The sequence below is a fragment of the Oncorhynchus nerka genome, linkage group LG8 (assembly GCF_034236695.1).
Source record: "Oncorhynchus nerka isolate Pitt River linkage group LG8, Oner_Uvic_2.0, whole genome shotgun sequence".
Classification (NCBI taxonomy): domain Eukaryota; kingdom Metazoa; phylum Chordata; class Actinopteri; order Salmoniformes; family Salmonidae; genus Oncorhynchus; species Oncorhynchus nerka.
The window spans coordinates 4,986,962-5,003,641 of NC_088403.1; the positions used below are offsets into that span (position 1 = coordinate 4,986,962).

A 16,680-nucleotide genomic window follows, 5' to 3' on the forward strand; every position below is an offset into this window, starting at 1 on the left:
TTACTGTCGACTCTAAATGGATTCGGGTTATTTCTCTCTTCTCAAGTTCCATGGTCTCTGCCGGTTAAATGATCAGACACACCCCTGTGTGGTCACAGTCATGTGATCAGACACACCCCTGTGTGGTCAGTCATGTGATCAGACACACCATTGTTTGGTCAGTCATGTGATCAGACACACCATTGTTTGGTCAGTCATGTGATCAGACACACCATTGTTTGGTCAGTCATGTGATCAGACACATCATTGTGTGGTCAGTCATGTGATCAGACACACCATTGTTTGGTCAGTCATGTGATCAGACACATCATTGTGTGGTCAGTCATGTGATCAGACACACCATTGTGTGGTCAGTCATGTGATCAGACACATCATTGTGTGGTCAGTCATGTGATCAGACACATCATTGTGTGGTCAGTCATGTGATCAGACACACCCCTGTGTGGTCAGTCATGTGATCAGACACATCATTGTGTGGTCAGTCATGTGATCAGACACACCATTGTTTGGTCCATTTGCAATTAGAAGCAATAAGCAAGCTGTAATTGTCAACACATTTATTGATTAGTCAGTCTGTCACTAGTTTTATGCATGATTGTTTTCATTTCATGAGTTGTAACAATGTCTAAATGATACATACAGTATTCCAATGTAATCACAGTGACCACATTGTACTCATGATTAACCTTTACATGTCAAACCAAGAAAGCAAAACGATGGATCCATGAAGTAATATAATATAATATACCATTTAGCAGACGCTTTTATCCAAAGAGACTTACAGTCATGCGTGCATAAAATATTGTTTTGTAAGTTTGGGTGGTCCCAGGCATCGAACCATCCTCTACCAACTGAGCTACAAAGGACCTGAAGTCACTGGGAAGTCACCGTCTCAGAAGAGAACAAGAGTAGTGACTCTATTCAACATATTCCACATGATTCTATTCACTCTATTCAACATGATTCTATTCCACATGACTCTATTCAACATGATTCTATTCCACATGACTCTATTCAACATGACTCTATTCAACATGATTCTATTCCACATGACTCTATTCAACATGACTCTATTCCACATGACTCTATTCAACATGAATCTATTCAACATGACTTTTCACTCTATTCAACATGATTCTATTCAACATGACTATTCACTCTATTCAACATGACTCTATTCAACATGATTCTATTCAACATGATTCTATTCAATATGATTCTATTCAACATGATTCTATTCAACATGATTCTATTCAACATGATTCTATTCAACATGATTCTATTCAACATGACTATTCACTCTATTCAACATGATTCTATTCAACACATTCAACATGATTCTATTCAACATGATTCTATTCAACATGACTTTTCACTCTATTCAACATGATTCTATTCAACATGACTATTCACTCTATTCAACATGATTCTATTCCACATGATTCTATTCAACATGACTATTCACTCTATTCAACATGATTCTATTCCACATGATTCTATTCAACATGATTCTATTCAACACATTCAACATGATTCTATTCAACATGATTCTATTCACTCTATTCAACATGATTCTATTCAACATGACTCTATTCAACATGACTCTATTCACTCTATTCAACATGATTCTATTCAACATGATTCTATTCACTCTATTCAACATGATTCTATTCAACACATTCAACATGATTCTATTCAACATGATTCTATTCACTCTATTCAACATGATTCTATTCAACACATTCAACATGATTCTATTCAACATGATTCTATTCAACATGATTCTATTCAACATGATTCTATTCAACATGATTCTATTCACTCTATTCAACATGATTCTATTCAACATGACTCTATTCAACATGACTCTATTCAACATGATTCTATTCAACATGACTATTCACTCTATTCAACATGATTCTATTCAACATGACTATTCACTCTATTCAACATGATTCTATTCAACACATTCAACATGATTCTATTCAACATGATTCTATTCAACATGACTCTATTCAACATGATTCTATTCAACATGATTCTATTCAACACATTCAACATGATTCTATTCAACATGATTCTATTCAACATGACTCTATTCAACATGACTCTATTCAACATGATTCTATTCAACATGACTCTATTCAACATGACTCTATTCACTCTATTCAACATGACTATTCACTATATTCAACATGATTCTATTCACTCTATTCAACATGATTCTATTCACTCTATTCAACATGATTCTATTCAACATGACTCTATTCAACATGATTCTATTCAACATGATTCTATTCACTCTATTCAACATGATTCTATTCAACATGATTCTATTCAACATGATTCTATTCACTCTATTCAACATGATTCTATTCAACATGATTCTATTCACTCTATTCAACATGATTCTATTCAACATGATTCTATTCACTCTATTCAACATGATTCTATTCACTCTATTCAACATGATTCTATTCACTCTATTCAACATGATTCTATTCACTCTATTCAACATGATTCTATTCAACATGATTCTATTCACTCTATTCAACATGATTCTATTCAACATGATTCTATTCCACATTACTCTATTCAACAAGTTAAAGAAAAGACAAGTAATCAAAATGTAGAACACAATAAAACAATATTTAGATAGTTGCAATCTGATCTAGGTAGATGTCTTAATCTATGAAATGTTTATTTTTGCAGAGAAGGCCCACTGAGACCAAAGTATCTTTTTCAAAAGAAACCATGCTTCATAGAAATGCAGAATACATCATAAGGAACCAGTGATGAGAATTACAGAAAACAAAGGTGCATGAGATAAAACAAACAGCCACTGGGTGGCGTTGTTGTGTTGTTCCCAGGACAACCACTGGGTGGCATTGTTGTGTTGTTCCCAGGACAGCCACTGGGTGGCGTTGTTGTGTTGTTCCCAGGACAACCACTGGGTGGCATTGTTGTGTTGTTCCCAGGACAGCCACTGGGTGGCGTTGTTGTGTTGTTCCCAGGACAACCACTGGGTGGCATTGTTGTGTTGTTCCCAGGACAGCCACTGGGTGGCGTTGTTGTGTTGTTCCCAGGACAACCACTGGGTGGCATTGTTGTGTTGTTCCCAGGACAACTACTGGGTGCCATTGTTGTGTTGTTCCCAGGACAGCCACTGGGTGGCATTGTTGTGTTGTTCCCAGGACAACCACTGGGTGGCATTGTTGTGTTGTTCCCAGGACAACTACTGGGTGGCATTGTTGTGTTGTTCCCAGGACAACCACTGGGTGGCATTGTTGTGTTGTTCCCAGGACAGCCACTGGGTGGCATTGTTGTGTTGTTCCCAGGACAGCCACTGGGTGGCATTGTTGTGTTGTTCCCAGGACAACTACTGGGTGGCATTGTTGTGTTGTTCCCAGGACAGCCACTGGGTGACATTGAATTAGCTGTATTTGCAACAATCTCCTACGACATATCCATAGGCTCCTCACCATTAGTCTTGAAAAGAGCATCAAACAGGAAGAGGTTTTTCTGTGCCTCTTCCTTAACTCTTGTCAAAACTGCCTGATTGTTGTCCTCCTCCAAACGGATGACAAAGTTCCGTAATATGGTGAACAGAGGGAGGGCGTACTCTAACACACTCTGTTTGCTCTGAGTGTGCTTATCCTCATATTCAAAGCCACCAGTATGTATGCCAAACACTCGACCAAGGTCATCGAAGACTGGCGAGCCAGAAGATCCATGGAAGAAGGAGGTGTTGTAGGTCACAAAGTCGTCCTTGTTCTCCTGCGTCACTTCCTCGTAACGCTTTTTCTGTTTTTCAAGGGCATCGTTTATTGTGAAGATTGCATGTCCCTTTTCCCGTTTATATTTATTCGCAGCCTCCTCTCTTATCTCACTGCCAATGATGGAGGTGGGTTCCATTTGTTTCACCAGTTCACCTGGGTGTCCAATGAGGCAGGCCCCACCGCATGCTGGGACTGGGCCATATTCACGGAGGAGACCAGGAGGAACCATTTTCTGTTGCTTCTTATTCTGAGGATCCATCTCCAGTATGGCATAGTCGATATAATGTTTTCCCTTATTTTCATATTGAAAGTCGATCAGCAGGGTTTTTGCTTTGAATACGTTCACATCGGATCCATTTGGATTTTCATAGTTGAACTTCACAGATACATTGACTAACAACTGCATGTTTTTTCTTACATTTTCACCAAACAAATGTGCATTTGTTAGGATGTAGTTGTCAAACAGCACGAAGCCTGTCCCCAGAACACCCTGAACACTTTCAACAATCACCTGACAAACGGAGGCACCAAGTTTAATCAATTTCTTCACTCTGTGAACCTCAGAGAACTTTTGTCTGATTTTCCCGAATTCCTGCTTCATGAGATCCAACTCTTCAGGAAATGTCTTCTGTTGGCTGTCCTCCCTCCTACTTTCCATCTGTTTCACCAGATCATCAAACTGGTTGCGAAGGATCGTCAATATTTCACCATGTTTTGGCACGGGAATGCATTTTCGTTTCTGCTTTCTTCTCGAAGAGGACTCCCCTACATCTGATGTTTCAGTTGTTAGCGTCGATGGAGACATCTGTGTGCCGTCTCCTTCTGAGTCAGGGCTTGGGTTGAACAGAGATGTTTGCGTGGTTACAATGTTTTTAGTTTTTATTGTGGAGTCAGATGTTTCCATCTTAATTGCCGTTTTCTCCTTATGTTTTGTCAGACAGATTTCAAACTGTCTACCATTAAGTTTTTTTGCAATCTGCCCCATTGAAACCTTGCTTCCTTTTATTCGCTCAGAGAGCTGGCATTTCTGTTCAAACACAATGTTTGAGAAGCGTCCATCATTTCGTAGAGCCTTCTTCACTTCCTCCTTCTCTTTTGCATAGACACATAGAGGTCCGTAGGACTCCAGTTGTTTGTTTCCAAGTATTTGTTTTGATTTGCTGTTTTTCCCTCCCGTCGTCTCAACAGAGAAAGTGACATAATTGTCTGTTTCCTGATCCGTGACCCCTGCAGGTTCATCTGTGACATGTGTGACCATCTCAATAGTGAGAAGGTCATCCTCTTTGATCAGCCAACATGGAAAGTGCTTCACTATGTACCCCTTACAACTCTTGATGACAATGTCTTTCCCTTTCGGTGTCTTACTGTCCATTTCATTTAACTCCTTGAATGTGTAATTAGTTTCAAGAGCTCTCCATATTGTTCCAGGTTTGGTGCAGGTGATTTCCTCATTGAGTATTTTATGAGTTGGGCAACTGAAGAAGAATGAGTGAGAGTGTTCCATTTCTGGATAAATCTGTAAAAGAAAAATAGAATATTGATTTTTTTGGTGTCAATATTCTCATGTTACTGAAATGGTGAGGATAAAGTATTCTGAGATACTCTGCAGTATATTTTCATCATATTGAGAAACAGTATTTGTATAAATATATACACACACACACGATAAGATCCCTCTGTCCTTGATGCTGATGATGCTTTTATTATGTGACCCATCAAAGTCATGCTTAAACTAAAACTAAAATAACTTCACTTACATTGCTCTCAAGCGGCTCAAACTTCACCATGGCTGCCATTGGACCTGTGAAATGACCTGTGAAATTATTCAACATTATTAAGTCCATTGTGGTTGATAAGAGGGTCATTCCATCATTAGTGCATTTTGGGTAATTTGGTTAAAAAAATAATAATTAAAAACGGTTTGTGTCACCTAATTGTAACATTGTCATAAAGAGCACGTTCAACTTCATTAAAAAACATGTTTTCCCATCTCAAGAGGTTAAAAGTAGACTCAGTGAAATGACGTAGCAACGAGCAGCTGACTATGTATCTCCTTTCTCTTTCTCCAGCTCACCTGCTGACTAGGTATCTCCTTTCTCTTTCTCCAGCTCACCTGCTGACTAGGTATCTCCTTTCTCTTTCTCCAGCTCACCTGCTGACTAGGTATCTCCTTTCTCCAGCTCACCTGCTGACTAGGTATCCCCTTTCTCCTTCTCCAGCTCACCTGCTGACTAGGTATCTCCTTTCTCCTTCTCCAGCTCACCTGCTGACTAGGTATCCCCTTTCTCTTTCTCCAGCTCACCTGCTGACTAGGTATCTCCTTTCTCCTTTCCCAGCTCACCTGCTGACTAGGTATCTCCTTTCTCCTTCTCCAGCTCACCTGCTGACTAGGTATCCCCTTTCTCCTTCTCCAGCTCACCTGCTGACTAGGTATCTCCTTTCTCCTTTCCCAGCTCACCTGCTGACTAGGTATCCCCTTTCTCCTTCTCCAGCTCACCTGCTGACTAGGTATCCCCTTTCTCCTTCTCCAGCTCACCTGCTGACTAGGTATCTCCTTTCTCCTTCTCCAGCTCACCTGCTGACTAGGTACCTCCTTTCTCCTTCTCCAGCTCACCTGCTGACTAGGTATCCCCTTTCTCCTTCTCCAGCTCACCTGCTGACTAGGTATCTCCTTTCTCCTTCTCCAGCTCACCTGCTGACTAGGTATCCCCTTTCTCCTTCTCCAGCTCACCTGCTGACTAGGTATCTCCTTTCTCCTTCTACAGCTCACCTGCTGACTAGGTATCTCCTTTCTCCTTTCCCAGCTCACCTGCTGACTAGGTACCTCCTTTCTCCTTCTCCAGCTCACCTGCTGACTAGGTATCTCCTTTCTCCTTCTCCAGCTCACCTGCTGACTAGGTATCTCCTTTCTCCTTCTCCAGCTCACCTGCTGACTAGGTATCTCCTTTCTCCTTCTCCAGCTCACCTGCTGACTAGGTATCTCCTTTCTCCTTCTCCAGCTCACCTGCTGACTAGGTATCTCCTTTCTCCTTCTCCAGCTCACCTGCTGACTAGGTATCCCCTTTCTCCTTTCCCAGCTCACCTGCTGACTAGGTATCTCCTTTCTCCAGCTCACCTGCTGACTAGGTATCTCCTTTCTCTTTCTCCAGCTCACCTGCTGACTAGGTATCTCCTTTCTCCTTCTCCAGCTCACCTGCTGACTAGGTATCTCCTTTCTCCTTCTCCAGCTCACCTGCTGACTAGGTATCTCCTTTCTCCTTCTCCAGCTCACCTGCTGACTAGGTATCTCCTTTCTCCTTCTCCAGCTCACCTGCTGACTAGGTATCCCCTTTCTCCTTCTCCAGCTCACCTGCTGACTAGGTATCTCCTTTCTCCTTCTCCAGCTCACCTGCTGACTAGGTATCTCCTTTCTCCTTCTCCAGCTCACCTGCTGACTAGGTATCTCCTTTCCCAGCTCACCTGCTGACTAGGTATCTCCTTTCTCCTTCTCCAGCTCACCTGCTGACTAGGTATCCCCTTTCCCAGCTCACCTGCTGACTAGGTATCCCCTTTCTCCTTCTCCAGCTCACCTGCTGACTAGGTATCCCCTTTCCCAGCTCACCTGCTGACTAGGTATCTCCTTTCTCCTTCTCCAGCTCACCTGCTGACTAGGTATCTCCTTTCTCCTTCTCCAGCTCACCTGCTGACTAGGTATCTCTTTTCTCCTTCTCCAGCTCACCTGCTGACTAGGTATCCCCTTTCTCCTTCTCCAGCTCACCTGCTGACTAGGTATCCCCTTTCTCCTTCTCCAGCTCACCTGCTGACTAGGTATCTCCTTTCTCCTTCTCCAGCTCACCTGCTGACTACGTATCTCCTTTCTCCTTCTCCAGCTCACCTGCTGACTAGGTATCTCCTTTCTCCATCTCCAGCTCACCTGCTGACTAGGTATCTCCTTTCTCCTTCTCCAGCTCACCTGCTGACTAGGTATCTCCTTTCTCCTTTCCCAGCTCACCTGCTGACTAGGTATCTCCTTTCTCCTTTCCCAGCTCACCTGCTGACTAGGTATCTCCTTTCTCCTTTCCCAGCTCACCTGCTGACTAGGTATCTCCTTTCTCCTTTCCCAGCTCACCTGCTGACTAGGTATCTCCTTTCTCCTTTCCCAGCTCACCTGCTGACTAGGTATCTCCTTTCTCCTTCTCCAGCTCACCTGCTGACTAGGTATCTCCTTTCTCCTTTCCCAGCTCACCTGCTGACTAGGTATCTCCTTTCTCCTTCTCCAGCTCACCTGCTGACTAGGTATCCCCTTTCTCCTTCTCCAGCTCACCTGCTGACTAGGTATCTCCTTTCTCCTTCTCCAGCTCACCTGCTGACTAGGTATCTCCTTTCTCCTTTCCCAGCTCACCTGCTGACTAGGTATCTCCTTTCTCCTTTCCCAGCTCACCTGCTGACTAGGTATCTCCTTTCTCCAGCTCACCGGCTTCTACACTATAACTATTAGATGTTTAATGTTTCTTTTGAAACATTTTTTATAAAAGAATAGTTTCACCATATTAAAATGAGAGTTCAGTTCACGTACGTAACAGGGTCGGATCTTGAAATGAGGGACAAATGTAAATTCATCACTAATCACGTTGTATAATTTAAAAAATCTTCAAAAATGACTGTCGAAGCAACCAGATAACGAGGCTTTACGATGGTCAAACCGTGGCGTAATGTTTGGGTTGAAATCATCCTAGAAATAGAAAATAAACAGAAGGATGGAATGTACCAACATTTCTACTTAAAATATAAAAAAAGAGCGACCGCAGGAGAACAGGTAGACCGCAGGAGAACAGGTAGACCGCAGGTAGACCGCAGGAGAACAGGTAGACCGCAGGAGAACAGGTAGACCGCAGAAGAACAGGTAGACCGCAGGAGAACAGGTAGACCGCAGGAGAACAGGTAGACCGCAGGAGAACAGGTAGACCGCAGGAGAACAGGTAGACCGCAGGAGAACAGGTAGACCGCAGGAGAACAGGTAGACCGCAGAAGAACAGGTAGACCGCAGGAGAACAGGTAGACCGCAGGAGAACAGGTAGACCGCAGGAGAACAGGTAGACCGCAGGAGAACAGGTAGACCGCAGGAGAACAGGTAGACCGCAGGAGAACAGGTAGACCGCAGGAGAACAGGTAGACCGCAGGAGAACAGGTAGACCGCAGGAGAACAGGTAGACCGCAGAAGAACAGGTAGACCGCAGGAGAACAGGTAGACCGCAGAAGAACAGGTAGACCGCAGGAGAACAGGTAGACCGCAGGAGAACAGGTAGACCGCAGGAGAACAGGTAGACCGCAGGAGAACAGGTAGACTGCAGGAGAACAGGTAGACAGCAGGAGAACAGGTAGACTGCAGGAGAACAGGTAGACCGCAGGAGAACAGGTAGACCGCAGGAGAACAGGTAGACCGCAGGAGAACAGGTAGACCGCAGGAGAACAGGTAGACTGCAGGAGAACAGGTAGACTGCAGGAGAACAGGTAGACTGCAGAAGAACAGGTAGACTGCAGGAGAACAGGTAGACTGCAGGAGAACAGGTAGACTGCAGGAGAACAGGTAGACTGCAGGAGAACAGGTAGACCGCAGGAGAACAGGTAGACCGCAGGAGAACAGGTAGACCGCAGGAGAACAGGTAGACTGCAGGAGAACAGGTAGACTGCAGGAGAACAGGTAGACTGCAGAAGAACAGGTAGACTGCAGGAGAACAGGTAGACTGCAGAAGAACAGGTAGACTGCAGGAGAACAGGTAGACTGCAGGAGAACAGGTAGACTGCAGAAGAACAGGTAGACTGCAGGAGAACAGGTAGACCGCAGGAGAACAGGTAGACCGCAGGAGAACAGGTAGACCGCAGAAGAACAGGTAGACCGCAGGAGAACAGGTAGACTGCAGAAGAACAGGTAGACTGCAGAAGAACAGGTAGACTGCAGGAGAACAGGTAGACTGCAGAAGAACAGGTAGACTGCAGGAGAACAGGTAGACTGCAGGAGAACAGGTAGACTGCAGGAGAACAGGTAGACTGCAGGAGAACAGGTAGACTGCAGGAGAACAGGAGACTGCAGGAGAACAGGTAGACCGCAGGAGAACAGGTAGACTGCAGGAGAACAGGTAGACTGCAGGAGAACAGGTAGACTGCAGAAGAACAGGTAGACTGCAGGAGAACAGGTAGACTGCAGAAGAACAGGTAGACTGCAGGAGAACAGGTAGACTGCAGGAGAACAGGTAGACTGCAGAAGAACAGGTAGACTGCAGGAGAACAGGTAGACCGCAGGAGAACAGGTAGACCGCAGGAGAACAGGTAGACTGCAGGAGAACAGGTAGACTGCAGGAGAACAGGTAGACTGCAGAAGAACAGGTAGACTGCAGAAGAACAGGTAGACTGCAGGAGAACAGGTAGACTGCAGAAGAACAGGTAGACTGCAGGAGAACAGGTAGACTGCAGGAGAACAGGTAGACTGCAGGAGAACAGGTAGACTGCAGGAGAACAGGTAGACTGCAGGAGAACCGGGAAGAAGACGGCCCAGAGAGAACTTTCAATAAAGACCCAAATACAACAAGATAAACCAGCACCTTCTCTCTTTGGCTTGTAAAACAGACACCCCACCGGTGGTTCACAAGAACAAGCCTATTGCCAGATCCAATGGCACTCAATGACCAGCTAAGCTTTGGTTAATTGAATCCAACTACAAAAATCAGTTGTGATTGTGTAGTAGCCTACTGCTATGGCAACCACATCTAAACCAGAAACTGTTGGTGATCACTGTATATATAGAGTACTGTATAAATGCCCACCTACCTAACATACCTGCTCAACTTCTGGAAAGGTCCTGTCTAAACCAGATGGTAGTACATTAATAAAGCAACTGTCTCGTTGGTCAAGCTATAGACGGTAATGGAGAGAGATATAATTATAATAACAATTAGAAAATAAAAAAATTCAATATGGAGTAGTGCCAGAGTGCACGCTGGGAGTTGGTAAATTCAATATGGAGTAGTGCCAGAGTGCACGCTGGGAGTTGGTAAATTCAATATGGAGTAGTACCAGAGTGTGCTGGGCGTTGGTAAATTCAATATGGAGTAGTGCCAGAGTATGCTGGGCGTTGGTAAATTCAATATGGAGTAGTGCCAGAGTGCACGCTGGGAGTTGGTAAATTCAATATGGAGTAGTACCAGAGTGTGCTGGGCGTTGGTAAATTCAATATGGAGTAGTGCCAGAGTGCACGCTGGGAGTTGGTAAATTCAATATGGAGTAGTACCAGAGTGTGCTGGGCGTTGGTAAATTCAATATGGAGTAGTGCCAGAGTATGCTGGGCGTTGGTAAATTCAATATGGAGTAGTACCAGAGTGCACGCTGGGAGTTGGTAAATTCAATATGGAGTAGTACCAGAGTGTGCTGGGCGTTGGTAAATTCAATATGGAGTAGTGCCAGAGTGCACGCTGGGAGTTGGTAAATTCAATATGGAATAGTACCAGAGTGCACGCTGGGAGTTGGTAAATTCAATATGGAGTAGTGCCAGAGTGCACGCTGGGAGTTGGTAAATTCAATATGGAGTAGTGCCAGAGTGCACGCTGGGCATTGGTAAATTCAATATGGAGTAGTGCCAGAGTGCACGCTGGGAGTTGGTAAATTCAATATGGAGTAGTACCAGAGTGCACGCTGGGAGTTGGTAAATTCAATATGGAATAGTGCCAGAGTGTGCTGGGCGTTGGTAAATTCAATATGGAGTAGTGCCAGAGTGCACGCTGGGAGTTGGTAAATTCAATATGGAGTAGTGCCAGAGTGTGCTGGGCGTTGGTAAATTCAATATGGAGTAGTGCCAGAGTGCACGCTGGGAGTTGGTAAATTCAATATGGAGTAGTACCAGAGTGTGCTGGGCGTTGGTAAATTCAATATGGAGTAGTACCAGAGTGTGCTGGGCGTTGGTAAATTCAATATGGAGTAGTACCAGAGTGTGCTGGGCGTTGGTAAATTCAATATGGAGTAGTGTCAGAGTGCACGCTGGGAGTTGGTAAATTCAATATGGAATAGTGCCAGAGTGTGCTGGGCGTTGGTAAATTCAATATGGAGTAGTACCAGAGTGCACGCTGGGAGTTGGTAAATTCAATATGGAGTAGTACCAGAGTGTGCTGGGCGTTGGTAAATTCAATATGGAGTAGTACCAGAGTGCGCACTGGGCGTTGGTAAATTCAGAGCGTTTCGCTCCCACTGGACGCTCTGGCCGAAGAGTAGCATTGACCGGAGCTTTCTGACCTCACAACGGTAGTAAAGCGCCCAAGCTAACTGGCTAACGGTGGCTAGCTTTCTAGCTACTTCCAGACACAAATGAGACAACACCTAACTCTCAAAAGGATGCCGATTCGCACGGGACTAGTATTATCAGAGGACTTTGCAGCTGGTGGTGTAAAGTACTTAAGTAGAAATACTTTTAAGTACTACTTAATCATTTTTTCGGGTATCTGTACTTTACTATTTATATTTTTGACAACTTTTACAACTACTTCACTACATTCCTAAAGAAAATTTGGTACTTTTTTTACTCCATACATTTTCCATGACACGTAAAATATTGTTACATTTAGAATGCTTTGCAGGAAAGGAAAATGGTCCCATTCACACACTTATCAAGAGAACATCCCTGGTCATCCCTACTGTCTCTGATCTGGTGGACTCACTAAACAGAGAACATCCCTGGTCATCCCTACTGCCTCTGATCTGGAGGACTCACTAAACAGAGAACATCCCTGGTCATCCCTACTACCTCTGATCTGGAGGACTCACTAAACAGAGAACATCCCTGGTCATCCCTACTGCCTCTGATCTGGAGGACTCACTAAACAGAGAACATCCCTGGTCATCCCTACTGCCTCTGATCTGGAGGACTCACTAAACAGAGAACATCCCTGGTCATCCCTACTGCCTCTGATCTGGAGGACTCACTAAACAGAGAACATCCCTGGTCATCCCTACTACCTCTGATCTGGAGGACTCACTAAACAGAGAACATCCCTGGTCATCCCTACTGCCTCTGATCTGGAGGACTCACTAAACAGAGAACATCCCTGGTCATCCCTACTGCCTCTGATCTGGTGGACTCACTAAACAGAGAACATCCCTGGTCATCCCTACTGCCTCTGATCTGGAGGACTCACTAAACAGAGAACATCCCTGGTCATCACTACTGCCTCTGATCTGGTGGACTCACTAAACAGAGAACATCCCTGGTCATCTCTACTGCCTCTGATCTGGAGGACTCACTAAACAGAGAACATCCCTGGTCATCCCTACTGCCTCTGATCTGGAGGACTCACTAAACAGAGAACATCCCTGGTCATCCCTACTGCCTCTGATCTGGTGGACTCACTAAACAGAGAACATCCCTGGTCATCCCTACTGCCTCTGATCTGGTGGACTCACTAAACAGAGAACATCCCTGGTCATCCCTACTGCCTCTGATCTGGAGGACTCACTAAACAGAGAACATCCCTGGTCATCCCTACTGCCTCTGATCTGGTGGACTCACTAAACAGAGAACATCCCTGGTCATCCCTACTGCCTCTGATCTGGTGGACTCACTAAACAGAGAACATCCCTGGTCATCCCTACTGCCTCTGATCTGGAGGACTCACTAAACAGAGAACATCCCTGGTCATCCCTACTGCCTCTGATCTGGAGGACTCACTAAACAGAGAACATCCCTGGTCATCCCTACTGCCTCTGATCTGGAGGACTCACTAAACAGAGAACATCCCTGGTCATCCCTACTACCTCTGATCTGGAGGACTCACTAAACAGAGAACATCCCTGGTCATCCCTACTGCCTCTGATCTGGAGGACTCACTAAACAGAGAACATACCTGGTCATCCCTACTGCCTCTGATCTGGAGGACTCTGGAACATCCCTGGGATCTGAGGACTCACTAAACAGAGAACATCCCTGGTCATCCCTACTCTGGAGGCAGAGAACATCCCTGATCTGGAGGACTCACTAAACAGAGAACATCCCTGGTCATCCCTACTGCCTCTGATCTGGAGGACTCACTAAACAGAGAACATCCCTGGTCATCCCTACTGCCTCTGATCTGGAGGACTCACTAAACAGAGAACATCCCTGGTCATCCCTATCTGGTGGACTCACTAAACAGAGAACATCCCTGATCTGGAGGACTCACTAAACAGAGAACATCCCTGGTCATCTCTACTGCCTCTGATCTGGTGGACTCACTAAACACAAATGCTTTGTTTGTAAATTATGTTTGAGTGTTTAACTGTGCCCCTGGCTATCCCTAAATAATAATAATAAAAATTGTTGCTTAATATAATAAATGTTTAATGATTTATACTTTTACTTGTGATACTTAAGTTCATTTAAAACCAAATACTTTTAGACTTTTATTCAAGTAGTATTTTACTGGGTGACTTTCACTTTTTCTTGAGTAATTATCTTTACTTTTACTCAAGTATGTGTAACGGATGTGAAACGGCTAGCTTAGTTAGCGGTGCGCGCTAAATAGCGTTTCAATCGGTGACGTCACTGCGGCTTTTGTGGAGCGATGGGTAACGATGCTTCGTGGGTGACTATTATTGATGTGTGCAGAGGGTCCCTGGTTCGCGCCCGGGTATGGGCGAGGGCACGGTCTAAAGTTATACTGTTTTGTGCTGGAGCACATCATTACATTACCCGACCTCTCCCAGTAAAACTAATCAGGTCTGAATAGAGCTACTGACTCTTCTGTCTCACCATTCACTCCACCCTGCCTACATCGCAACAAACGACGAGGTGTGGATTTCCCCCCATTTACAGCTTCCCCGGTAATCACTCCTTTCAATGGCGCCCTGTTTTTAAGGACAAATCAAACAACCGATCTTGTACCGAATTGCGCGATATTAAGCGCCAGCTCCCTCCAAGGCGGAAGAAGAACACATCACAAGCCCACTACAGATTACCTTCACCGACTCAACTCATTTTACAGCCACACTGAAACTACAAATGGACCCGCCAAAAAACAAATGGACCCGCCAAAAACAAATGGACCCGCCAAAAAGGCCAGGATCTACTCTCCAAAAATGTCCCTCCTACTGGACCAGATACTTCTTTAACATGTCCGTTTATGTGAGGCTCCGGTTCCCGAGCTCTTCACTACACCTTCCACTTCACGTAACTCGTCCTCACTCATTTCCATTTCATTTCCAGCCCTCGACATTGTGTTTCTACTTGACACCAGTCTCCCCCCCACCCACTTTCACAACAACTCGCCTACAAGTCCGGAAAACTAAGCCTTGTTCTACTAGGTTATATTAACCAGTACACACTTCACAACTCCTATACAGACTCGTCTACATTTAGCTAACCTTGTCCAATTACTATTATGTGACATTGTGTGTTTGTTAATAGTACCAACCTGTAAAACAGGAGACAAGATGCGGCAGGATAACGTTTACGTCTGTCCCGTTAGGCTTCTCTGAGGAAGTTACAGCAGTTCATTTTTTAAAAAAGTGACCAGATGTGAAGACAAAACGTACTATTTGCCTCCGACTACTGGCAACAATAGGTATAAATGAATTTCAATAGGAAACCACTGGGAGGACTCAAGTAATACCCGGAATGAATCAGAAATAAAAATATTCCTCTTAAAAATTAAAGAAAAACACAAATCTGACCGTAGATTTGACCTGTGTCACAAATGCAATTGATATCTGCAATTTTTCTGTACAGTGTAGGCTACTCCTCACTGATAAACTGTGTTCTGTACAGTGTAGACTACTCCTCACTGATAAACTGTGTTCTGTATAGTGTAGGCTACTCTTCACTGATAAACTGTGTTCTGTACAGTGTAGACTACTCTTCACTGATAAACTGTGTTCTGTACAGTGTAGACTACTCTTCACTGATAAACTGTGTTCTGTACAGTGTAGGCTACTCCTCACTGATAAACTGTGTTCTGTACAGTGTAGACTACTCCTCACTGATAAACTGTGTTCTGTACAGTGTAGACTACTCTTCACTGATAAACTGTGTTCTGTACAGTGTAGACTACTCTTCACTGATAAACTGTGTTCTGTACAGTGTAGGCTACTCCTCACTGATAAACTGTGTTCTGTATAGTGTAGGCTACTCTTCACTGATAAACTGTGTTCTGTACAGTGTAGACTACTCTTCACTGATAAACTGTGTTCTGTACAGTGTAGGCTACTCCTCACTGATAAACTGTGTTCTGTACAGTGTAGACTACTCTTCACTGATAAACTGTGTTCTGTACAGTGTAGACTACTCCTCACTGATAAACTGTGTTCTTCAGTGTAGACTACTCTTCACTGATAAAGTTCTGTACAGTGTAGACTACTCTTCACTGATAAACTGTGTTCTGTACAGTGTAGGCTACTCTTCACTGATAAACTGTGTTCTGTACAGTGTAGGCTACTCTTCACTGGTTGAAGTTTTTATTGTGGACTAGATCATAAGGGTTGAAGTGTTTATTGTGGCCTAGATCATAAGGGTTGAAGTGTTTATTGTGGACTAGATCATAAGGGTTGAAGTGTTTATTGTGGACTAGATCATAAGGGTTGAAGTGTTTATTGTGGACTAGATCATAAGGGTTGAAGTGTTTATTGTGGACTAGATCATAAGGGTTGAAGTGTTTATTGTGGACTAGATCATAAGGGTTGAAGTGTTTATTGTGGACTAGATGTTTATAAGGGTTGAAGTGTTTATTGTGGACTAGATCATAAGGGTTGAAGTGTTTATTGTGGACTAGATCATAAGGGTTGAAGTGTTTATTGTGGACTAGATCATAAGGGTTGAAGTGTTTATTGTGGACTAGATCATAAGGGTTGAAGTGTTTATTGTGGACTAGATCATAAGGGTTGAAGTGTTTATTGTGGACTAGAGGGTTGA

General features: G+C 44.0%; 1 protein-coding gene across 1 annotated transcript; it reads right to left on the minus strand.

The window, feature by feature from the left end:
- Positions 1-542: 542 nt before the first annotated feature.
- On the minus strand, positions 543-15,242 carry LOC115119365 (serine protease FAM111A-like). Its single transcript, XM_065021248.1, has 3 exons — positions 15,188-15,242; positions 5,537-5,592; positions 543-5,295 (listed from the first exon to the last, which is right to left on the minus strand). The coding sequence occupies exons 2-3, from the start codon at positions 5,573-5,575 to the stop codon at positions 3,457-3,459; spliced, it is 1,878 nt and encodes a 625-aa protein (XP_064877320.1). The 5' UTR covers positions 5,576-5,592; positions 15,188-15,242; the 3' UTR covers positions 543-3,456.
- Between the last annotated feature and the right edge of the window lie 1,438 nt (positions 15,243-16,680).